The sequence below is a fragment of the Schistocerca gregaria genome, chromosome 3, assembly GCF_023897955.1.
Source record: "Schistocerca gregaria isolate iqSchGreg1 chromosome 3, iqSchGreg1.2, whole genome shotgun sequence".
Classification (NCBI taxonomy): Eukaryota; Metazoa; Arthropoda; class Insecta; order Orthoptera; family Acrididae; genus Schistocerca; species Schistocerca gregaria.
Genome location: NC_064922.1, coordinates 467,109,697 through 467,135,106, shown reverse-complemented (window position 1 = coordinate 467,135,106; position 25,410 = coordinate 467,109,697). Strand labels below are relative to the sequence as shown.

Below are 25,410 nucleotides of genomic sequence, written 5' to 3'. Positions count from 1 at the left end.
TAAGATAAAACAAGGTACTGAAAATGCAATTCGAAGAGTGCTACAGATACAACAATTGTTGGTCACGAACACAATGTCATGAAACCAGCTTCTGTGACATGTCGTGTCAGATGAGTTTTGGCTGCTACTAGAGTGCAATTATTTTCACTTTATAATGGAAATACAGTAGAAATTGCAATATTGGTTTTAAAAATGAACCACGAGGGCATTTTCAAAATTCTACATGTCTGTGAATCCTAGCTACGAGAAGTTAATTTTAGTTTTTCAGTGAGATTTCTCGAATATATTACTTCACAAGGTCACAAAAACTTTGTTTGCAGACACGCACTATAGTTCTAGACTACAAGGCCCTCCCACAAAGTAGAAATCAAAAATATTGTGTATTTCGAACTTAAAAATACGGACTTTCGCGCCATATTTTCTCGTATTACGAGTTCGCTGCCAGCCCAACATGTGCGCTGTTGTCGTTCTTTGTTGCCGTATCGTAACATGGGTCTTACACGATCTACACGCTAAAGAGCCAAAGAAACTGGTGTATTTGCCTAATAACGTATAGGGCCCTCGCGAACATGCAGAAGTGCCGCAACATGACGTGGCATGGACTCAACTAATGACGTAAGTAATGTTGAAGGGAACTGACATCATGAACCCTGCAGGGCTGTCAATAAATTTGTAAGAGTACGATGGGATGCTTTCTTCTGAACAGCACGTTACAAGGCATCTTAGATATGCTCAATAATATTCATGTCTAGGGGGTTCGCTGGCCAGCGGAAGTGTCTAAACTGAGAAGAATGTTCCTGGAGCTACTCTGTAGCAATTGTGGACGTGTGGGGTGTTGAATTGTTCTGCTGGAATTGCCCAAGTCCCTCGGAAACCACAATCGACATGAATGGATGCAGGTGAACAGACAGGACGCTTATGTACGTGTCACCTGACAGAGTGGTATCTAGGCGTGTCAGGAATCTCCTATCACTTCAACTGCACACACCTCACACCATCACAGAGCCTCCACCAACTTCAACAGTCCCATACAAAATCCATGGATTCATGAGGTTGTCCCCATACCAGTACACGTCCATCTATTCGATACAATTTGCGTCGTCCGACCAGGCAACATGTTTCCAGTCATCAACAGTCCAATGTAGGTGTTGACGAGAACAGGCAAGGCGTAAAGCTTTGTGTTGTGCAGTCATCAAGTGTGCACGAGTGGCCTTTCGGCACCTAAAACCCATATCGATGATGTTTCGTTGAATGGTTCTCACGCTGACACTCGTTGTTGGCCTAGCACTGAAATCTGCAGCACTTCTGTCACGCTGAACGATTCTCTTCAGTCGTCGTTGGTCCGTTCTTGCAGGATCTTCTTCCGGCCGCAGCAGTGTCGGAGATTTGATGTTTTACCGGATTTCCGATATTCAAGGTACATTCACGAAATTGTCGTACAAGAAAATCCCCATTTCTTCGCTACCTCCGAGATGCTGTGTCCCATCACTCGTGTGCCGACAATAACGCCACATTCAAACTAACTTAAATCTTGATAGCCCGCCATTGTGGCATCAGTAACCGATCTTACAACTAAGCCAGACACTTGTTGTCGTATATAGGCGTTGCCGACCGCAGCGCCGTAGGTGCCTGGAAGGAACTCATCGATGGCACAACTTCCCCCTCTCCTCTGTCCTTTTGCCCTTTGAATTTTTTTCTTAAATTATTTTGTAATTTATTAATGTGCAATGAACTTATCGAAAGTACAGCATTTACTGTTTTTGTATCTTAAAAATTTTTTATTAAATGAGTTCGTAAATTACTGAGGTATACCTTTCACTGTCAATTAGCAGCCTGTTCTTTATAAGACTTGTTTTATGTCCTCGTGTACGATCCCCACATTTTCTTATTTTCAGTTGTTTCACTGTTTTACAATCCTACGTTAATCTGTCGACTTCTTTTCTAGTGTATTTTGCTTTAATGCGATAAATTTAATTATGTAATTGGCCATATAGTGGTGCCCTCTAAGAAACTTACTGTTGTCTTTATCTTAATTAGCAGCATCACAGTCTCCACAGTAGTTTTAAAGATGGAGTATTTTATTCTGCAACAGGTGATGTGTTACACTATGTAGCATCATTACTTTAATGTTCTCTGTCACTTTCTTTTCTTTTTATACTGTACATATTCTAATTACGTAGAAAGTTTCATGAACATTTTTTTCTGTAATTTTTTTATGTGAGGGTGGTAGTTAGCACACTGGGAAGCATACTAAGAGGCTTTTTGACGTTATCTGCACCAATTTGCTTCTTATAGCAATTGTTAGATATTTTCAATGCCTGCTACGATCAAAGTTACCGCAAAGAGCTGTGTAGATTACGCCAATAGCTGTACAGGATGATTCCTGATTACTGTTCATTTCGCCGGTCCAGTATTCCCAAAAGCAGTCATGGAACATGAAGCTAGCCTGCCTCAGGCTATCGTGGCCAGCAGTCGCGCTCACACATGGGAGTTAATTTCGACGAGTACAGCGGTTGTGCTAAATATTCAAGTACGACCGCGCTCAGAATAAAACTTTTATGACAGGTGCTTCGTTCCACAGTGCTGCTTGAGTTTCATTTCCTTCCGCAGACTCTCGTTAAAATAACGCACCGCAGCCGCTGTCCGTTGCACACAATACCGTACAGTCCGCCGCTTTTATGCGCTACATGTGCTTTCTCATAAGGGGAAAGCAAAGAGAGGGAGGTGAGCCCTGTTGTGCGCAAGCTTAATCGTCCTTGGCTCTCTAACGGAAAGAGAGAAATGAAAGCAGTACTACGTACGCGAATTGCCGCAGCAGTTATTCGGCAAAGCGGAAGTAATTTCCTTCTTTTCTGTATTGTGGTTTTAAACAGTTTCTAAAGCATTTGAAGCAACGCTCAAATTGAATTAATTACAAATTGAATGGAGCTCGACCGAGATCTCGCAGAAGATGATTAGTGTATCTTAGTTGAGCGGTACTATAACGGTTAAGAGTCAAAAACTGTCATACACAGTAGTTCCTAAGAACATAATGTATGAGTAAACATAAAACAGATTAATGCGACGAAAAATGAGATGTACCTTTATTATTAATTTAAAGTATGGGAGTCATGTATGTTTAGTACGATTGTAAAAGTTAATGATATATTAAAACTATGAGTTGTATCGCTACTCGAATTCACGCAGGTGTCTTTCCATAGCAATGCGGTTGACAACGATGTTTTCAGTCATAAAAAAATGTCATTGATATTATTTCAGGGCGGTACAGTGCAATAAGCGTAGCTCGATTGCCAAATGATGTCACTACTAATCCAGACGTCGGTCATCCCATTCTTTTCCATCATGTGTCACTTGACGTGTTAATACGAAATTTTCCGAAACTGCAGCATGATTAGGGGTCTACATTGGAGGTCCCCCTACTACTGGCTGCGTGTATCGGCACCATGTTATTTGAACCGACCGTTAAGTCGAGAAGACCTTGATCTTATAATGAAATTTTCACAAGTTATTGCATTGTTAAACAGCGGTGTATGCTTGCAGCTTCCTCTGTAAAGAATTTCCACGGCAGCCGTTAAGTTACCGGATATTCACTGGTCAGACTACTAGGTTTATCTTGTAAAATTTTACTACAGAAACGTTATACAGGTGCCTCATCCTTTTGTACTTTTTAGGGATGTTCATTATTTAACTTCATCCACCTATTATCAACATCAACATCATGTAGTAGTGGAAAAAGTGTAAAAAATGACTAAATTCCAAAAATGCCCCTGATGACAATTTTAAGAGAATCGCTCTTCGCCCTTGATTTTTTGATACAACAGCCAGAATTCTGTGCTGCGTTAGTACATCCTTGAATCTGAAAGTGTGAGTGTTATGCACGTTAACGCGAATAAAAGCTCAAGAGATTACAGATTAAAAGGCAGCTGCAGTGATCAAAATACAATAGGCAAAAGCATAATATTTATGAAGACTATATTAGGCTAACTGAAGATGAGTGAAAACCGAAACATGTCTTGGAATAAATAAAGTTATGTGAAAGGTGAGTGGTTGCTTTATTTCTTCAACTTACTAAATTAAGCCAAGAAGCCGAATCATGATTATCGTTTGTAAACTAAATTTAACTATTTTTGTTGGCGTTGGTTTGGTGTCGATTCTGATGACAATAATCTTATTATTGAACTTCTCACTGTAACTCTCTATTCCGAGTCTTCCTGTTCATAATGACTGCTGCATGTGTTATTCTTTGGTTTCAGTAGACATACGTAAACACGGATCGTCACCGAGGCCACTCGGCTGAACCAAAGTTATTTCTATTTACTATCAAAAACAGTCTTGATCACAAATTATTTGCTTCGCTGATCGGTTTCGACCACAACTGTGGTCATCTGCAGACCAATGAGGAAGAACCTTCTTCTGATGGTAAATCACTAATTTACCACCAGACTACAGTGATTTGCCAGCAGAAGGAGGTTCTTAATCATTGGTCTGAAGACGACCACAGTTGTGGCAGAAACAGGTCACCGGAACAAATAATTTGTGGTCAAGACTGACTTTAATAGTAAATATTTCTAACAACATTGATCACTGTTAACTCCCACAATGTATTCAAAAGTAATTAAAGTTATAACTGCCTACGGAAAAGCAGAAGTTTTGGCGCTTTGAGAATCGAGAAAACATGAAATAAGCCTACTTTCTTTAGCTCATATATTGCGATATCTAATTAGCTCATATGTATGACGCCATAATTTTACATGGTTTACACTATCTAGGGAGAACCAGTAGTTTTTTTAATTCACTTTTTGTTCAACTATTTGAGTCAGTAGCCTCTAGATGACACTTGACAGCTCTACTAGGCTTTTATCAGAAATAGCACACCAGAGTAGCTGTTATTCTCACTAATTTGCGTTAACTATGTGCCATGGATCTATAATTCATCTTATGAGCTAAAGCTGTCATCAACGAGCGGATTGGTTTGAGAGCCACAGTGCTTTGCAAGGCATAGTCCTTTTGGAAGTGTGTCTCCAGGCAGTTATAGAGGAATCTACACTTTAACGTGGACTTCAAACCACTGAACAGCTCTCCATTTCTCATATCAGCATACGTTGCTAGAGGTCAGAGTCTCAGATAAAAATCCTAGAACTGACCAGAGGCAGAGCACGAAAAATAATGTTTGTTTTCCTCTATTGATTCGGATCCTAGTTTATTGATCACATAGTTGACAAATCGACTACCACTTTAAATTTCTTTTAAGCGTGCTATTTAAAGAACTGGTATCATTACCTACTGTAACACAGAAATACAACTGATTTACTACTGATTACTTCTGTGACACAAAGACTGACTCCATTAAGGCCGTCGTCATGATTTACAGCGTCAGTCAACATCTGAAATTACCGTTAGGGTAACCGATGCCAGATTTTCCTCCTTGGCTCCCATTTCAGTTGCACAATCCAATGTATCTAAGGTTTTATCCTTATTTGTTTTTCAGGTTTCCTTCATGTTAAAATGAGGCCGTTGGCTGCTCAGTCTTCTACAATGTTTGTTCTTTTACTTGAGCTGAGAAACGAGTTGCTTCCGTTGTGTTCTTTGTTCGCACCGGTTTAGGAACTATCAGCGATGTTTATTTTTTCCCTTCTGATATATGGCAGATATGTTTTTTGTTCTTCAACTTGATATGACCTGATCTGCCTCTCATTTTGAGAGCCTTGGTATCAGCTGCTGGATGAACTGTTCTCCTTTTTTTATTCTTACATGGTGTTGCAACACGACCTTCAAATCTATTACTGCCAGTTTCACGCTATTTATGTCATTCGGTAGTAAATATTAAGGTCTGTGGATTCTGTAGGTAATTTTTCCCGTTGCCTATAATAAGTATCTCCTGATGCTGCATTCCTCTCTAAGTTTACAACATGTGAGACCCTCCCGCTTTGCTGGCCGGAGTGGCCGAGCGGTTCTAGGCGCTTCAGTCTGTAGCCGCGCGACCGCTACAACCGCAGGTTCGAATCCTGCCTTGGGCACGGATGTGTGTAATGTCCTTAGGTTAGTTAGGTTTAAGTAGTTCTAAGTTCTATGGGAATGATGACCTTAGATGTTAAGTCCCATAATGCTCAGAGCCATTTGAACCATCTTGAACCCTCCCGCTTTTTCTCGGACTGCTGTTTTTTTGTCGACAACAGGCGAGGGCTGCCCTGCCTAACGGCCGTGTCCCTGGGCGATAGCGGGGCCACGCGTTTTAAAGGAAGGGGTTAGTTGAGGACGAAAACAGCAGTTCTCGAGAGCCAGTCAATCGTTCAGTCCTGTCAAGTGATTAGTCCAGTAGTCAATTCGTACATCCTCTATGAGTAGAGTAGGGTTTGTACGTATGATGCTCAAAAGCATTGTAAACTGGGGTTGTTTATAGAGATAAAAATCCAGTTAACATGAATTTCATGTGTTTATTTTCGGGTTGTTGAATTGACCTTGGTGTATTAGCTGTTCCCACTGATGTTGTGCCTCGACTAAATGCGGAGTGTTCAGTGTGTTATTGGGTGCCGGACACCGAGGTGACAGTTTTGGGTTAGGAATATAGATGATTAGAGCGTTAGTGCTTGATTCCGAAGGTGGCGGAATTACACTCTCAGTTGCATAACTATGTCAAAGCATTATACACTATTCCTTCATATGTGGATTTCCAAGCTGAAAGTAGTGTCGGTAAACACCGATTTTTTAATTTCGTCTTAGTTATTAGGAAGAAAGGGTAGGAGAGGGCTGGAAACAAAGATCTTATGTAGATGAAGAAGAGAGTAGGTTACATATGGTAGGATGGGTAAATATCAGGGCAGATTTCATTGTCTTGGAGTCGGTTTAAAGTGCATGGAGGCAGGATATGGAGGGTATATAGTATGGGGTTAGTGGATTGTATTAGTCCCGGAAATAAATTTCCTGAAGGTGTCTGTGATCATTTTGATAACTTGTGAATAAAGCACTGTACATCACAAGATAGGTTTCTTTACTTATAACGCATTTTGGCTACTGCCAACATAATATCAAAACTTACGAACCGTAAAACTGGTCTAGGCTACCTATAGTGACCCGTGGGCCTGATTCAAATATTTAACTTCGTGCGCCGGTCACGTGACGCAACGGCAGCGTTGCTAGCGCATAAAATCAAAGCTATGGTGTCCCTGACAATGTTTATGGAGGAACGCACCGATACGAATGACACCCCTTTCCCATCACGTCACACCAGAAAATGATGCCTCAAAAACGATTTCTTGAGAGAACATTCAATTCATGTTCAATCCATTTACAGATCTTTACGTTTACTTACGCGCCATTTACATTATTTCTTTACTTACGACGTTTTAAACAGCTGCCTTAAAAACTTCCCTTGCAACATTATCAAAGGTCGTTAATAAAGAAATAAAATTTACGACACGTAAATAAATATAAGAATCTGAAGACGGGATCCCAAGAATCCTGAAATGACGTCACGGAAAAATTAACACCCATAAAAATATGTTTCAACAGCTGCAGTGTTCTAATGCGCCCACAACGGATAAGATTTATTTAGTGATGTTAGTACGAGAAAGAATTAAAAAATGAAAACGGCAAGGAGACAGACAGTTCTAGTCCACAAGCAATTAGGAATAACTTCACGATTTTTTGAGTAGCCTGCAGTTTGCTGAATTGGTCGCGGACGAAGGATTCGTAATGCAGAGAGAACTAGAAACCTGTATTCTTTTATCTGTTACTCCATTTTTACGTGTTTCGGGGTTAGCCATCATCAGAAACCTAATTCAGAGAAAAAAAAACCAGAGGATTACGTAGTTATACGGCTGATTGGCAACGAAAATGAGAAGCCAGGGACGCAAGTCAACGATGCAACTAGGTAAGGTCCTTTTTATCTGTACCAGGAACCTGATGATGCCTAACTGCAACATGAGTAAAAATGGATTAATAAATGAAGGAATACAGGTTTCTAGTTTTCGCTGCACTACAATTCATCCATCTGCGACCAATTCAGCAAACTGCAGACTACGAAAATTATTAACCATGGTCGCCTCCCCACTGCGTGCCTTTATGGTATACCTTTAGATTTTACTATTTTTGGCTACAGACTGACCATTCTAGTGTTTGAAATTTAGTGTCTTAATATCCACAAATACTATTAGCAAGAATTTTTAAATTTTTAATAATATAAAAATACGTATGGTGACTTATCGATTGTGCGTCGGTTGTTTCTGTAGCACTATATAAATGCATTTCGAGCGTTTGAGTCAGTCTTCCAAGAATTTCATCCAAGGGCGACACGGAGCACAACCGCGGGCCGGATCCAGCCGGCGGGTCGCCAGTTGCTCATCCCTGGTGTAAATCAGCGTCAGAGTCAGTATCAATGAAATCTTTGCATTACCGCGGCGTCAAATAAAAGTTATGTTGATACCCCAGTTAACCCCTATATTTTTTATTGATACTGACACTGAACGTTGTTTTACAAAGTTTTCATCTGATGTTGGTGGTAGCCGAAACATTCTAACAAATAATGAAATGTATTAGTTAGATGAGTTGGCTCAGGCGCGGCAACATATCGGGGCAGGACATTAGAGGGGGACAACAGAGTTGTTGAGATCTAATTTACGGTGTGTGTGTGTGTGTGTGTGTGTGTGTGTGTGTGTGTGTGTGTGTGTGTGTGAGGACGGAGGGGATGAAGAGATAGAGAATTCGTTTACGGAAAGGTCAACAAATGTGCTCTGAGTACTGGTGAAGGATTTGGACAGAGTGGTTTGACCTTTTCTCCTGTCTTTTCGTTCCTGATACATTACATACGAAAACATTTCTAACCTTCTTTCGTGCATTCACAGAGCCAGGTTTGCACCTGGTGGCCTAAACTGGTACTATTTTTTTCCAGTTCTCTTAGGATATCAGCAAGTTTCGCACACTTACGATAATTACATCCCGCATTGGACCTCTGTCAGTTGTTGCACTTTAATTGCAACAACCCGGTAATGCTGACCAGGCACAGCGATTACAAGGCCTGATCAGAGAAAGAGGGAGGACAGGTGAGAAGGACATCTGGGTTATAGCAGCAGATGAGACATATCAAAGATTTTTGGATCTCATGGATAGCGTATTAATGAAGTCCGAATTTGTGCCACTGCCCATTTTGGGCTTATCATTGTAGTGTGTGGACATCCTGATGGATGGAATAAGTAGGATTTCCATGTTTGTTTACGGCCGATACTGGGTCTGAGTCATTTTAATGTGTTACGTAACTTAATACGACAGTCCTAAACGTTTAAGATGCTTTAAGGAGGTGGAAGCTACAGCTACTTCGATCTCTATGGACACTGAAGCAAAACAAAATCACAACGCCAAGGAGTTTTGCAACATAAACGAAAGTTGGTACGCGTGTTTCTATATATGAAATATGATGTCTGTTCAAATTTAGCGCTAGTCACATAAGAGTGGCGCTAATAGCGCCACTATCAGGATACAGATCATACACGCTGTAACGGTCGTGAGTCTGTTACCTTCGAGATTGGACGTGGTGAGGTATGGGCACCTCACTGAGTTTGAACAAAGTGGTGTAACAGGGCTACTAGAAGCTGGATGTTCGTTCTGTGATACAGCAGGAAGTCTCGGCAGGAATGTAGCCACTGGACGTGGCTGCTGGCAGCGGTGGTCACGATAATGTTCGGTCACAACAAGACCGGGCTCAGGACAGCCACGTGGCTCTACCCAGAGCGAGGACTATGGTGTTCGGCGTATGGGGAGGACGAGTCGTACCGCATCTGCAGAAGCAATTTGAGCAGACATTGCTACCACAGTGACACAACGAACAAAGCGGTTACTTCAAGCTGGCCGCAGTGGCCAAACGGTTCTAGGCGCTTCAGTCGGGAACCGGCCGACCGCTACGGTCGCATTTTCGAATCCTGCCTCGGGCATGGATGTGTGTGATGTCCATAGGTTAGTTAGGTTTAAGTAGTTCTAAGTTCTAGTGGACTGATGACCTCAGATGTTTAAGTCCCATAGAGCTCAGAGCCACTTGAACCATTTGGTTACTTCGAGGACAACTCCAAGCCAGACGCTCTGTAGCGTGCATTCCACTCACGCCGAACCACAACCATTTGCTTCTTCAGTAGCATCAAGCAAGAGCGCATTGACGAACAGGTTGGTGGCTGTTGCGTTTTCTGTTGAAGGTTTTGCCTCGGTACCAGTGATGGCGGTGTGTTGGTTTCAAGGAGGCCAATTGAGGACCAGCGCCGAACCTGTCTGCGTGCTGTACAGTCCAGGCGTATTCCAGAAGTTACGGTTTGGGGTGCGATTTAGTATGACAGCAAGGGCACTCTCGTGATTATCCCACGCACCCTGACTGCAAAACAGTACGTTGTAAAGGTAATTAGACCATGAAGAGCATTGCAGGGGGCTCTTCCAAGAGGCTGAAGCTCGCCGACATACCAATGTTATAACACAACATGCTGTATATAGTGTCAGTATATTGTCTTGGCCTGTTCGGTCTGTAGATCTATCTCCAGTCGAGGACATATGGGACATCATAGGACGACAACTCCAACGTCATCCACAAACAGCATTAACCGTCCCTGTATTGTCCGACCATGTGCAATAGACATTAAACTCCTTCCGACAAACTGACATATGGCACCTGTACAACACGCACGCACATTTTCATGCCCGCATTCAACATTATGACAGTTACACCGGTTATGTTAATGCATCAGCATTTCGCCTTTGCAATTGCTTATATCATGCTTATATCAACCTCTGACCTTGCAACTTTAATCACTTAAATATAATACCTAGACAAATGTATTCCTGAAATTTCATTATTCTCCATTAATTATTTTTAGTTGTTGTTATTTTGTCCTTGTCCTTTAGCGTGTTTACCGGGTTTTGACTGATTTATTTGAAGAGGCCACTGGTTGAATCGAGAAGTGAAATAGTTAAATTGGAAACTCTTTTGGAAACTAAAGATGTTTCAATTACTTAACTTTTCTGAGTAAGGAACAAGAGAAAACTGGGAGCAAACAATTCTGCCGTAACATTGAACAGGAAAAAACTTTCCTTAAGTTCTGCAACGTTGTGCTTATTTGGTCATCAGCTGGCTCTCGCCTTCTCATTTAGTGACCATATAAGTATATTTTTTGAAAACTTTGCTCTGTAAACCGATGTTTTAAATTCCCTTGCACAATATTTATTTGCTGTAGTTTTACCTTCACAATGACAAAGTGCACCTGTCGAGGTATAGTGCGGTTGTGGAGGACGTCACCCGGCTGCATTCCCGCAAGTTATTTGAACTAGTATAATTTTTCACAGCTCTGGGAAAGTGTTTCCAATTCAATATCATTTATATGTTCTGCCAAGGATAGATGGAAGATTCGCGTAATGGTATTCATGTCAGATTAAAAATTACGTGTTGCTTACTTAAAGACATATGAGGTGCGTCTGTCTTGTAGGAACCGGCACTAGTATTCACTAACGATGTTGCTCTGCCCTGGTTTCCTTTTCCATTTTTCATCTCCGAAATCCGTTTATACTCCGAGCTTAGTAATCGCATTCCTCCATACTTCTAAATGCATAACTCCTCATATTTTTTATATTGGGCATACTAATCCAGTTTCCCGACTCTCTGGCATTGTTCGATGAACTAGTGTACAGTATGTTAAATGGAACCAACAAATTACACTCCATTCGATTCGAAGCAGGGCATTCACCCGCGGCGAGCTATTTTCCTGTACCATACACACCGCGTCCGCCCAGTTCACAACCGTGTGTCGGTCTGATAACTGAATTGCCCCTGTGATCCACTCACTACGAGGCAGAGAGGCCGGTGCAAAGCTGTTATAACGAAAACGCAATTGGCGAGTGTACGATCAATTAATTCGCAGCGGTGCGCAGTGCCAGATACAGTCCAATTCACAGAAACTATGGCAGCATTACCTGCGCCATTTAATTGCTCGCATCGCAGGGTTATTAGCGAACAGTTGGCGCGACCGCACGTGCGCGAATCTCACGTGTGGTCACTCTGCCTTAGAACAAAAGCCATAGGCGGACTATCTGTCGCCACACGCCTGTAGCTACACGAAAGGGGAGAGAACTTATTTGCGTAACGACAAATTAGACTTCATTATGTTTGTACTGATAGAGTAACCGCAAAGGGAGAGTTTTCGGATCTAAAAACTGATTCGCTGCTACGTCGTAAGAAAGATCATTCATTGCAACGTACTTTAATGATTAATCTAACATTTGTCAAGTGAAAATCTGGGAAAATTACTGCCACATATACACTGCCTGACATTAAAGGGGAAGCACCCAGACGGTTTGTAAGAAGTTAAAGGCAACTTCGCGGGTTGAGAGTATATGAGATCACAATTAATAAAAATTTCCTGGCTATTACGCCGTGCTCGAATAGATTTGACAATAAAACCCATCGTTCCGTCCTCGTATGCGGAAACATCTTCAAGGGGGATCATAGCTTCTTTGGATGTCCTGTTAACGCTCCGGCTCGCCACTGTCTGTCATAAAAACGTTGGTGGATAGCGCAAGGAACATTTGCGAACCAGAGCTGATTGAGACAGAATTAAAAACAGGTTACCTATACAACGCAAAAGAATGGTTATTTGTCTGCTGAGGTAAAAAGAATTTTAAGACCACTGCACAAGAGTCATAGCGATGCACAAGCGCCTGTGAAATTGGAAGTTTTCCAGCCGTTCATGAAGGAGTAGGAAAAATCTCGAAGAAGCTGAACATCGCGGTGATCTACGAATCCACCCGTAAGATACAGGATCACTTAAGATTAGCCAAGGACAAATATAACGATCATAAAATAACTATAACAGCACTAGTAGAAGGGGGAAATTGAGGGACCAGCTGTAGAAGAACATACTTTGCAGCCAGGAGAGAACCAAATTCATTTTGACAGGACTCAAGTACTGGCAGACACTACCAGAAGTCATGGAAGGCTATACAGAGAGGCTCTAGAGACTGTTCAAAGCCCCCGGATTTTGATTATGGAGGAGGGGTGCGTACAACTGAATGACATCTGAATCCAGATTTTGAAGAAGATGTGTACCGGGCTTCCAGCAAGGGTTGACAGCAACAGCGGATGACGGCAACCAACATCATCTAGATGGGGCCGGGTATTCAAAGCATGCGACGTAACGCCACTGCCCTGGAGCACGCGGATCACGCGTGAACCGAATTTTGCTGCAGTCAGTATCGAGCCTGGCTGTGAACGTGAAGCTCGAAGAGGCTACGATCCCCTTTGAAAATGTCCTTCGCAGAGGGGGACGAAGCACTGGGTTTTAATGTAAAATCCATTCCATCACAACATAATAACCGGGAACGTTTTATTAATTTAGACATTTCCGGTCGTAGAAGTTTATGTTCCACAAGTGTATGAAATGTTACTGCAGTGATTAACAAGTGGAGTAAAATTTAAAAAGAACTTGACGGTATTAGACCATCTATCAGTAAAAAGTCTGCAGGCTTTCCGGTCTGGATGCAAGCAACGTTCCGGTTGGTAAGGGTGACATAAAGCCGTTGTATCCTCTATCTGGGACAGATCTGAGAATTTTGCTGGTTCAAATGGCTCTAAGCACTATGAGACTTAACATCTGAGGTTATCAGTCCCCTAGACTTAGAACTACTTAAACCTAACCAACCTAAGAACATCACACACATCCATGCCCGTGGCAGGATTCGAACCTGCGACCATAGCAGCAGCGCAGTTCCGGACTGAAGCACATAGAACCGATTTTGGTGGTCATAGGAGAATCCAGGCAGAGAGATCAAAAGGTTACACGTCATGTGTAGACGAGCATTGTCCAGTTGGCAAATGGCACCAGATACTGTCGCAGTCACATTTATAATTGCCCTTTTTTACAGATGTCCAATCCTCTTTAACTGTAGTGCCTACTGATCTATTCCTTATTGCTTTGTCTATAGTCTTAGAGGACTTGTTGTATCATCATCCCTTAGTACTTTCGTATCGCACTTCTTTGCGCACTGATACCTTTTTACTTATCTCTTGAACTTCAGCCTACTCTTTATCACTACTATATTGTGATCTGAGTGCATATGTGCTACTGGGTTCTCCTTTCAATCCAGTATCTGATTCCGGAATTTCCGTCTGACCATAATGTAATATAGCTGAAATCTTCCCGTATCACCCGGTCTTTTCCAAGTATGCCACCTCCTCTTGTGATTTTTTAACAGAGTATTCGCTATTAGTAGCTGAAGTTTATTACAGAACTGAATTTGTCTTTTCCCTGTCTCATTCCTTGCCCCAAGCTCATATTCCTTTGTAACCTTTTCTTCTACTCCTTCCCCTACAATTGCATTCCAGTCCCCCAAGACTAATAGATTTTCCGTCTCCGTATATGCGCTGTATTACCCTTTCAATATCCTCATACACTCTCTTAATCTTCCGCTTGCGACGTCGGCATGTATACCTGAACTATCGCTGTCGGTGTTGGTTTCATGTCGATTCTGATACGAATAACCCTGTCACTGAACTGTTGACAGTAACACACTCTCTGCCCTACCTTTCTATTCATAACGATTGCTACCTCCGTTATAGCATTTTCTGTTGCTGTTGGTGAGAAATCCTTGTCTTCTTTCCATTTCACTTCACTGACCCCTACTATATCTAGATTGAGGCTTTGCATTTCCTTTTTCAGATTTTCTACCTAACCTACCACAAACAAGCTTCTGACAATCCAAACCCCGACTCGTAGAACGTTATCCTTTCGTTGATTATTCGATCTTTCTCTCATGGTAACCCCCTCCATGGCAGTTTCCTCCCGGAGATCTGAATGGAGACTATTCCGGAATCTTTTGACAATGCAGACACGTAGCCCTAAGTGTTGTGTACGTGTGTGGTAGCCTATGCATGGGACGGTAATTCCATAGTCCGGCTGGTGTTAGTCTCCGATCTTTGGTGCGGGATAAAACGGAAGCTTGCAAGGAGTCCATTACTTGTTCTCAGATGGCAGTCACAGATGTGATGGGGTGACAACGTGCTTTGTGCACATGACGGCGATCCTCTGTTGTGGTGATCAGACATCATCTATCGGAACCTCGACGACGGCTGTGCCTGCCCCACGTGCCCATACAGTCCAATATCGGCCCCTGTCACATCCTAGCGCCCCACAAATCTGGATAGTGCGCGTTTCGACCAGCCGGTCAAATGGAGAAACACAGTGAGGCACCTCTCAGCCTGGTAAAAACTTTCTAAAGCCAAAATCGCATAAATGTTTCTTTATTTACAACAACCGGTTTCGACGAAGTTTTCACTCATCTCTAGGACTGGAAGAAAATTTTTGTGACACTAGTTCATTTTGAGTTGGAACCTCGTGCCCAGTTTTTACGTTAGTTGCTAAAATATAGCATATTATGGAAATGTCTGTCATAAATAAAACATTTAAAATAAAAAAAACTTCTTGTGCACCTGAGCATATCCACATTTGTAGCATTCACGGTTGATTGTTACGACCTTAAAATCACAGTACAGAATAAAATGCACAGTAGCACCAGTAGCACATCTGGACATGTTCTAATGGTTGAAGATTCTCGTTAGACGGCGTGGAAGGTAAAACACTGTAATTTTTTTGACATATCTATCATTTGAGACCCCTACATATTTGTACACCGCCGGGTGCAAAGGGTGCTTTTCGATTTTAAATGTTCTATTTATGATAAACCTTTGTATAATGTGCTACATTTTAGCCGCTAACATGACAACCTGGCGTGAGTTTCAACTAGAAATGAAGGCGTTTTACAACCAAAATTCTGGAGCGTAAGATGACAGTAAACTGTATCGAAACTGGATATCGTAAATGAAGAAATATTTGTGCGATGTTGGCTTTGGAAAGATTTTATCAAGTAAGCCTCAACGCTCCTTCTGATTTGTCAAAATGAGAAAATTCAATCAACGCGAGTTTGCGGCAATTCTATGTCTTTCACAGTTATCACTCGAGATCTGACGCTGTAAGCTCTCCTTGTATACCCTACCAGGCCTGGTAAAAAACTAAATACGAACAACGCTAATGGACTCTGGTGGCTACTTGCAGCTCAAATCGTTTAAGTACCCGCCGATAGTGTGTACGGTACAAACTTGCACTCAAATCCGGGAGTTTCTTCTGGTTGCAACAATTCTTTTGTCAGCTAGTCATAACAAATTTCTGCAGAAATAGACGTACAATTTCAAACAACCAAGATCGCTATTATACAGCCTTTATTATGATGACCTGTTTTAGCAAACTACTTTGCGTCATCAGATGTGCGCTACACGTGATGATACGATATAAGGTGCATTTGATCAAGAGTCAGTGAAATGCAGAACAGAAGATCTGATGATGGCAGCGTAGTTTGCTAAAACCTGTCATCACAATAAAGACTGTACAGTACAGATCTTGGTTGTTTGGCGTTGTACTTCTATTTCTGCATTAATCCAGACTACCCCCTGGCTTGACAATGTCAAGTATGCATAACACATCGCGGTTGATGAAGCCTAGGATGTATGATGCAGTTTACTGATGCAATTCCTTCAAGGCCTCAAGCAGAACCAAAAGCGGGGAGGTTGATATCTCCAACAACAAATGAAAGAAGCAGAGACCAGTAAATATAACGGAAAAATCATACGTGTTTTCACTTTCTGTTATAAACACAGATGTGTACTTAAGTTCCTTGTGGAAAAAAAATTAGATAATTACAAAGCAACGTTTGCAAAGTACTTGAAGAAATACAGTGACCATTTTGTGTTTCCGCTTTATTTATGCCCAGACCCGTGTAAAGCTATCGATAGCCCTCAATTGGCTCAGTACAGCAACATATTTAATGTCAGTATGTCGACATGTTGTGTGCCTTGCATGTTAACCTATAGCCAAGGGCCAAAACGACAATCATAACTAGTAATACAGTTTGTATATGTTTTCTGGGTCTTCGACTTAGTGACTTTTACACCGGAAACTACAGTATCATGTGTATTGCAGGGTACGAAGCGTAGCTTTTCCTTTTCTATTTCAGTTACATGTAGTACCCGGAGCGTTTATCTAATTTTATCATCCAGATTACAACACGAGATGTATATTTGAGGAAATAGGTTTCTTTCTTGTACGGGAATAAAATGTCGTGTGGTGAGCGCCTCCCGTAGGGTAGAGCGGTCGCCTGGTGCACTCTTTCCAGGTGACGCCACATCGGCGATTTGTACGTCGATGCGGATGAAGATGATATGATGATGAATTCAACACCCAGTCCCTGAGCAGATAAAATCTCCGACACAGCCGGGAATCAAACAGCCCCCCCCCCCCTCCCCGCGTAGCATTCTGCGGCACTGACCACTCAACTCTCAACTATGGAGGCGGAATTCTTGTATTGAAATGTGGCATGTAGGAATTAGGAAACTAAAACTCTTCATGATGCGCAACGTCTTATTTATGAGGCTTGACGGAACAGTTCGTAGTGCATTTACGAGTCAATTTCGCTCTGATCGAGAAAATTTATGATAAGCTGTGGAAACCTTCTTTGAATTTTTGAATTTATGATGACTAATCATTGATTACATAATCAGACGGTGAAGATACTTCCAATTTATTTATGAGTAAGTTCAGTTGACATCTCCCTAACAAACTGCGGGGTATGCGAAACGTATGGACAAAAACCATTCTCCTGCTCATTTACGTATGTAAAGTGAACGGTAATGTTCTCATCGCAAGCTCTTGAAGTACTCCGGGAGGTAATTACGCATCCAAAGAACATTTTTGTTTCCAATCAACGGTGCGGATGTCTAATGTAGACTTTTCGTAAGTCAAGAAACATGCCGAAGAATTATGCTACGCTGTCTGCAGTCTTGTGTTTGTAACAAACGAAAATAAATAGCTGGGGTTCAGACAATAGTTGGTTTCGAAGCTGAATGATTTCTACAGAGCAATGATTCGGTATAAGAAAAGTTATGCGCGAGCTCTAAATATGTTCCGTGAGTCTACAATACAATGAAGTTGATCAACATTTACGTGCATCTCACCTGCTGTCTGTCTGGGAGAGTGGAACGACCTCTACCTATTCCCAAATTTTAAATGGTGAGGAGCCCTAAGGGAGTTAATAAGATAATCTTCCTAACCAAGGAGTGTTTCAGTGGGCGTATATATTAACTGCGTAACACATTTAATGCATCACTTTTTCGAAGCCCGGCAGTTGTCTCACATTGCGACGTAAAAGTTTGAAGTTAACTCGAAGGTGTTTAAGATTTTCCTCTGTAATGGTGCAAAACCTTGGATCTCTGCGACGCCACCCAAGTACTTGTAGAAGCTTCAAACAGCAAGTTGTCGACACATGCCAAAAGAAGGCCATGAAGATGATGTGAGGTAGCCTATAAGGTGGTTAATGATGTCACAGTGGCACCACATATCACCACAATTCTGCCCAAATTTGTCGTCCACGCGTCACACGATGTGAATAATCTTCCCTCTTATCCACATTTCACCCCATCGTTTGACCCTTCTGCAACTAAGGCAACGTTCAGCGTTTAAATCACGCGATTTTCGCGTGGACGGCCGAGGAAAACGTTTCAGAGACTTTGCTGCTGACAATAAAGAGGAAAAGGTCTGAGGCTGTGGCACACATGGCGCAATGAAATATTCCTTTCCCTTGGGGCGTTGATACCAGATATTTTGTAGTTGAAAACGACTGTTCGGCATGTGATCAGCAACAAAACGACGTCCTCCACAATCTTCGATACTGCTGACCTCTCCTCCCCCTCTTCTGTCGATTCCACCATTTTCTAAGTGTGTGATACCTCTGACATGAGCGTAGTGCGACCAAAATTTTTGCTCTGGTATTTGAAGTGGAACCGCTATTTACCGTTCGAAACTATTCGACGAACTTTGAGTGTGATCGAAAGCGATAAAGGCTGTTTATGGTTGAGCCTTTCCGATGTGGCATGACAACGGGGCGGGGGCGCGACATTGGCATATATGTTAACAAAACGGTAAAGGGTCGCTCTAAGGCTACACAGTTCGGCAACACCCTCGGTGCTAGCCGTGCATCCTTGCTGAGAACTTTAATAATGTACCTGTATACAGTCAGTTACTGAGTACTAACGGCTGGCGTGACACAGCAGTAGCTTATTTAGCAAAAGAGCACCGTTCAGCTCAAGGATGTCGAAATCACTACCTGACACACCAATGCTTAATGATCAGGGACTGTCTCTGTACAGGCACCAACAGAAGTTGGCCGGTGGCACTCAGGGTGCACTAAAACTGGAGAGTCTTAAGAGGGACCACTTGTCGTTTTATTCACGCATGTGTCACCCACCCACCCACACACACACACACACACACACACACACACACACACACACACACGTTTATCACATCACAGAAGGGCACAAACAGTAAGGCCGAAAAAGCATGCACACACTTCACACTTTTCTGTTTCGGATCACATTCAAATATCTCCGAATGCCTTTGAATGCTCCCTACTGGTTCCGCATTGTATACGAACAAAACGTGCGGCCGCTTTAAATTCCAAAGAGGTGCAATCATGTTCAGTGGGAGGTTGCAGGCCCATGACTTCCTTATGAAAAGGGTGAATCGTCCTCCTGCTGTCACCAGTGTTAAAGGTTGTCCTCTTACTCATCGCAGTGCGAACTGTTTTCGGGCGCGAAATGTTTGGAAATCTAAGCCCGTCAACAACGAGTTTTCGTTATCAAGCTCTTGTCAACTAGCTTTCTAAGTTCATCCTACACAGGCATGAATTTCAAAAGCGCACATGAAGTCCTTCTTTAAGCTCAAAAGCGGCAACACCAGATTCTCTATTCCGCCCTTCCACCAAAGCATTCCGTCACCACAAATCTGTCAGAGCTGTACTTATGTTTACTAACTAGCGATGCAGGGAGAGGCAACTGATGCAACGGCTGTTTAGCGCTTTACGGAAGGAACACTTTGGTAGAGAGCAGAGAATCTAGTGTTGCCCCTTTTAAAGTAAGACGAGCGGCTCACGCCATACCGCTTTCTTTTCTTTGATATTTTGACCTTACGTGCTTTTGAAGTGCATATTTAGTTAGAATTAATTAGATAGCCAGATGATGGGAATTTGGCTCCTTGTTATCGCCGCGTTTGGTAGACTTCCTTCTTTTCAGTCCATGACTTCAACATATTAATCATTGTTACAGCATGATATCCCATATGGGCTTCTATAATTCTGGAGTACTATCATTGGCTCCTGTTACAATATAACAAAATGACTTAATAGTGTCTTTAAAGAATTGTTGCTCGCTTTTCGCCCTAGAACAGAGTAGTAGTTTATTACTAGTGACAGTCAGAGGCGCTCTGGTTCGTAACTGTTCACACTGATTATGATTCAGCTTAATTGTCCACTAATTCTTGTAAGGGAATATTCCTAAAATTAAAGAACTTATCTAATGTTGATAGTGGAGAAAGGGATGTTTCTTCTCCATTTCGAGACACTGTATACGCGACAGTTAATCGAACTTCAATTAAAAGTGACACAATCATTCTATTTTATTCTTATTATTACATAGTTATAAGTGCCCATACTTAGTTACTAATAACGAGATGTGTCGAAATTTTTTATTTCCTGTGGTGGTAAAACGTTTAGCAGATTTATTGTTATGCCCACCGAGCCTGCAATCTCCGTGTGATTGGTCTTTCGCAGCTTAATAAAAATTAAATAGTGGCGCTGACAATCAGTATGACAAATAGTATACCTCACTGCACCGGCAGCAATACGTAGACTACCACAAAAGGCAGGAAAAATATTAAAAAGGTATTTCAAAAGAAATATCATACACTACTGCCGCAAATACAATACCTAAAATCATAACTACCAAATTTACGGTACTGGTCAAACTACTGAACTGGCGAACGTGACGTTTGCTGCTGGCACAACGTAACACAGTTTGTTCAATAAATCTGGACAGCCTTTAATATGGTGAAGAACTACTTGGTTACATATTTGCAGATGCAGGTTACATTCATCGGGATGAGAGCGGTGAAAGGTCATGTCATAAATTCCATAATATATCAGATGCCATTTTGATAATCAGTTCTCAGCCCATGATGACTAGTTGGACGAAGGATGTAATGCCATACATCAGCAACAAAAAAAAGTTTGGAGATGAAGTAGTTATTTCAAGTGACAGTGATTACATTTAATCTAAATTTGGGATATAATTTTTGAGCAGTAGTATTATTAAGTCAGTTCAATTGACAGACCTTAATTACATCTGTGAGACATTTTGACAGTCACTTTGTCCATACTTTCTGGTAAGGTTCTTGGGATACATGTGTAGCTGTATGGTGCTGTATACAGTTGTGGAAAAGCAAGAAAGTGTAATATCAGTATCCGCATAAGGAATTACACAGTTATTTAGTCTAGCTAATTGAAAGATAGGTACACACTGGCGGTTACCCGGATTCATAGAGAGTTGGTGTGCTAGTCACCTGCAGGACGATACACATATGAACTTGTGAGTGCTCAATACTTCATAGCCCCACCGAAGAAAATGGGAGGATGCAACCACTGCGACGAAAGCAACAGACCAGTGTGACGAGATAGCAAGGATGGAGCTGTGCGTCGGGGCTCTACTCACTGAAGTCGCAGTCGACGTCATGGATGACGATCTTGATGGCCTCTCCGTCGGTGACGGACGTCTGGCGACGCACGGCGTCGGTCGTCTCTCCGCGGGGCGTCGGCGTCCCGGAAGAAGGCGGCGTCTGTGGCAGCGCGCGCATCCCCAGATCTGGCCTGCGGGCAAAGCGGCATAACCATCGGGACATAAGCACAGACCGGACCGGCGTGTTCTACAAACAAAGCAATCAGTAACAACTGTTGTAGCGTGAACAAAGGAAAACGTCTTGTCGATAAAATACAGTTTATTGTAGCAAGGCATTTTGTTGTAGCTGGAGAAATAGAATCGAGCGCACTGGCGCAATGATTGAGGCACTGTAGGAGGGAGTTGTAATTCTAGTCTAGGCATTCAGACTTACAATTTCCTTTGCTTCCCTGAATCATTTAAGATGAATTTCTGTAAGGTCCTTATGAAGAGGGAAGGGGTCTATGCGGAATGAGTTGGCTTAGAGCCCTGTCTGGCTCTCCAGAGTTCTGGGCTATTCGCTAAATCTTTTAACGGAGAGTCTCTTGGAACCTTGCCCAAGCCGAGCATGAGAAGTGTTTCTAAAGACGTTGCCGTCCTCGCTTTGAGTTATCAGTCTTCTGACTTGTTGATGCGGTCTACCACGAATTACTCTCTCGTAGGGAAGACCGGCGCGGAGTGGGATTCGGTCAGATTGACAAGTGTTTTACAAACCAAAGTCTGTTGTAATTTAGCAAGTTTGCAACAGTTGCCGCGCGCGAGCTACGTAGTCTGACTATAAATGTTAGAGAATTCGCTGTTCTATTATAATTTTCAGGGCCATTTATAACTAAGCTAAGTCTGTCATACATTTTAGTTCACAGTCAACGTTTAGTCCACCGAAATCAGCTTGTTCTTAAGTAACTTCGTATACAATGCAATTAGAAAGTAGTTCTTTATATTCCTACTGAATATTTTCGCAATAGCTGGGTGGTAACGTGTTCGCCTCACATGCAGCGGGCCCGGGTTCGATTCCCGGCCGGTTGGAGATTTTCTCCACTCGGGGACTGGGTGTTGTGTCGTCCTCGTCTTCATTTCAGCCTCGTCACCAGCGCACAAGTCGCCTAATGTGGCGTCGACTGAAATAAGACTTGCACTTGGCGGCTGTACGTCTCAGGATGCTATACGCTCATTTCTATTTTTTCTTGTCAGTAAATATGTGTGTGCAACGAAATGGTGTACTGGTATACTCCGTTCCTCCCCGATCGCCTTTTATTCTTCATTTGACAAATTCTGTCGCATGATTTGCCTTTCTTATTTGCAGCTGGCACGTCATTTTGTACGGAAAACGGAGAGACAAAATTGGACCACGAAAAACATCGAACAAACTGTAGTATTCGAAACTAATATAACGATGACCCACTAGGAAGCATCGAAACGATTTGTCGTGCCTCTGAGTACTTTAAAACTATACATAAAAATGAAAACGGGAATCCCCGTTCAACAACTGACAAAGCTTGCGGAAAATATCAGTTTGTTTTCAATAAGGAACAAGGGATAGAATTTATCAAAAATCTGCAAAAGGGGCGCTTTTGTATGACTGTGAAGAACTGCGCAGATCAGTGTATCAACTCGCAGAACGAAACGGATACCCGCAGCCATTCCACGACGAAACGAAAATGGGTGGAGCAATTTGGTCCTTGGATTTCTGGGTAAATATCTGACTTTTATCAGGAGGCAGTGCAAGTAGTGGGGGTCATAGCTTGTGTGCTGACATAGATACAGATGACGATGATGTCCAGCTTACTTTAAAATCGGAAAACAGAGAAAAATAAATAAGTAAATGGTGTCAATTCCACTAAGTGCCAAACGAAGTATACTATTTTATGATATCTTCTTTTGCAAATTCTGTTACAAAAAAGTTTGAATAAACGGTTCCTAATTTTTCTAAAAGTTTTTTCATCACTAAGACCTTTAAAATGTGCTCTAAACGTGAGTCGGGCCGTTCCGCCCTAGTGTCCCCTACAAGCCTGTTTACATCAGAGTGCCACTTGCAACGAAAGTCCCACGTAATTTTTCGAATAAACGCCTACAGTTTTCACCCTCTATGTCTTTCTCTACTATCATGGAAGCTACTCCTTCGTGTTTTAACAAATGTCCCTTCATACTTCTTCCTGTCAAAGTTTTCCACATCTTCCTCTCCTTCCTGATTCAGCAGAGATCCTCTTCATTTCTTATCTTAACAGTCCACGGAATTTTCAACAGCTTTCTGTACCACGACCATCAAACCATTCTATTCTCTTCGTTTACGGTTTCAATGTTTCCTTTACATGCAATGCTGGGCTACAAATATTGGTTCTCAGAAATTTATTACTCAAAGTAAGGTTGATAATTATTACCAGTAGACTTCTTGTGGCCTGGTATACCATGTTTGCCCGTACTAATCTGCTTCACATGTTGTCCATGCTTCACCGTCATGTGCCGTTTTCCTTCCAAGGTAGCCGGATTCCTTCTGTTCGTCTAGTTCTAATTCCACAATTTTACTTTCGTCTTTCTTTGGTTTACTATTAATCCATATTCTATGTTCTGTAGATATCACTCCATTCAGTATGTCCTGCATTTTTCCCTGCTTCCACTGAGGACAGCGACGTCTTAAGTGAATCCTGTCGTTGTTGTTCTTTTATCTTGAAATTTAATCCCACTGGTGTGACCGAAAGTCGCTATACTTCACCCGTGGAGGTGCTTGGGAGTGTATAAACACCAGCTGAAACTAATCCATCGGTATTGCAGCGACCCTTTGCAGAGACCGCCAACGGTGGGCGACTGCACTGCACGTTACTCGTCAAGTGCCGTAGAGCCAATAAAGCGGAGCTGTAGTGTAACTCCACGCTCTTACTTAAGTGGCGCCCGCAGCTTACACAGACGGTGTTATGTTATCCAGCGGAGAGTCAAGCAGCAGCTAGAAACTTCCAGTATGTCCACAGTATTAGTCGCTACAGCTCCACTGATACCGTCGATCGGACCGAAGAGGAACCGACAATACATAACAATGTTCACAACCGGAGGGAAACTGCGTTTTGTGATTGGACTTAGCGACAGACGGAACTACTACTACACCACAAGAGTAACAGAACTGAGCTTCTGAGGCGTGGAGGGTGACAAGTGGCAAACTGAAACCTTTAGTCCACTTTTGTACCGAGGGCTCAGTTGGTAGGTAGAGTTCGGGCTTCGATTATCGCCGCGGCACACAAGGAAGCAATGCACCGCTACGCTGTAATAAGCACACTACTGCTCTAGTTGCATCAAATATTTTATCTAGTATGCACGTGTGCTACAGTATACCGTAGAGTATCGAGAAATTTGCGTTTGCGTTGATAAATATGAAACTGTTCTACTAAGCACCCACGGAAAACTCCACTAACGTTAATATTCGATGGCACATGCGGAGTGCACACTGAATTGCAAGAGAAGGGTTCCACACGATTAACGTTTTGATATTCGTATCACGACACCCTGTGATGATTACCATGTCGTAGTTAAAGTGGGTGTCGCCAAAAGAAGACTACTGGTATTAAATACAGGCATTAATCTGAAAAAAATAGGGCAGGTGTAGGTCCGGAACCCATAGCGGAACGGCACCTAACGTACACTGTGGGAAAATTGGAGAAGAGGAGAATCGAAGGGGCTGAGATTTTGTGTTCAAGGATGATACAAAAAATTAGGTTGACCTTAGTATAAGAAACAGGGCGGTTCTCTGCAGAACAGACGGGGAAATAAATACATTGGAACCACTACCCTATCTTCAAACTTAACCTTCG

At 42.3% G+C, this 25,410-nt stretch overlaps 1 protein-coding gene across 1 annotated transcript in view; it reads right to left on the bottom strand.

The window, feature by feature from the left end:
* LOC126355430 (uncharacterized) overlaps positions 1–25,410 on the bottom strand; it is a 1,825,973-nt gene that overhangs the window by 225,040 nt on the left and 1,575,523 nt on the right. Inside the window, exon 11 of the mRNA XM_050005738.1 lies at positions 21,611–21,765. Coding sequence (XP_049861695.1) covers positions 21,611–21,765 — 155 coding nt within the window. The remainder of the gene's footprint in view (positions 1–21,610; positions 21,766–25,410) is intronic.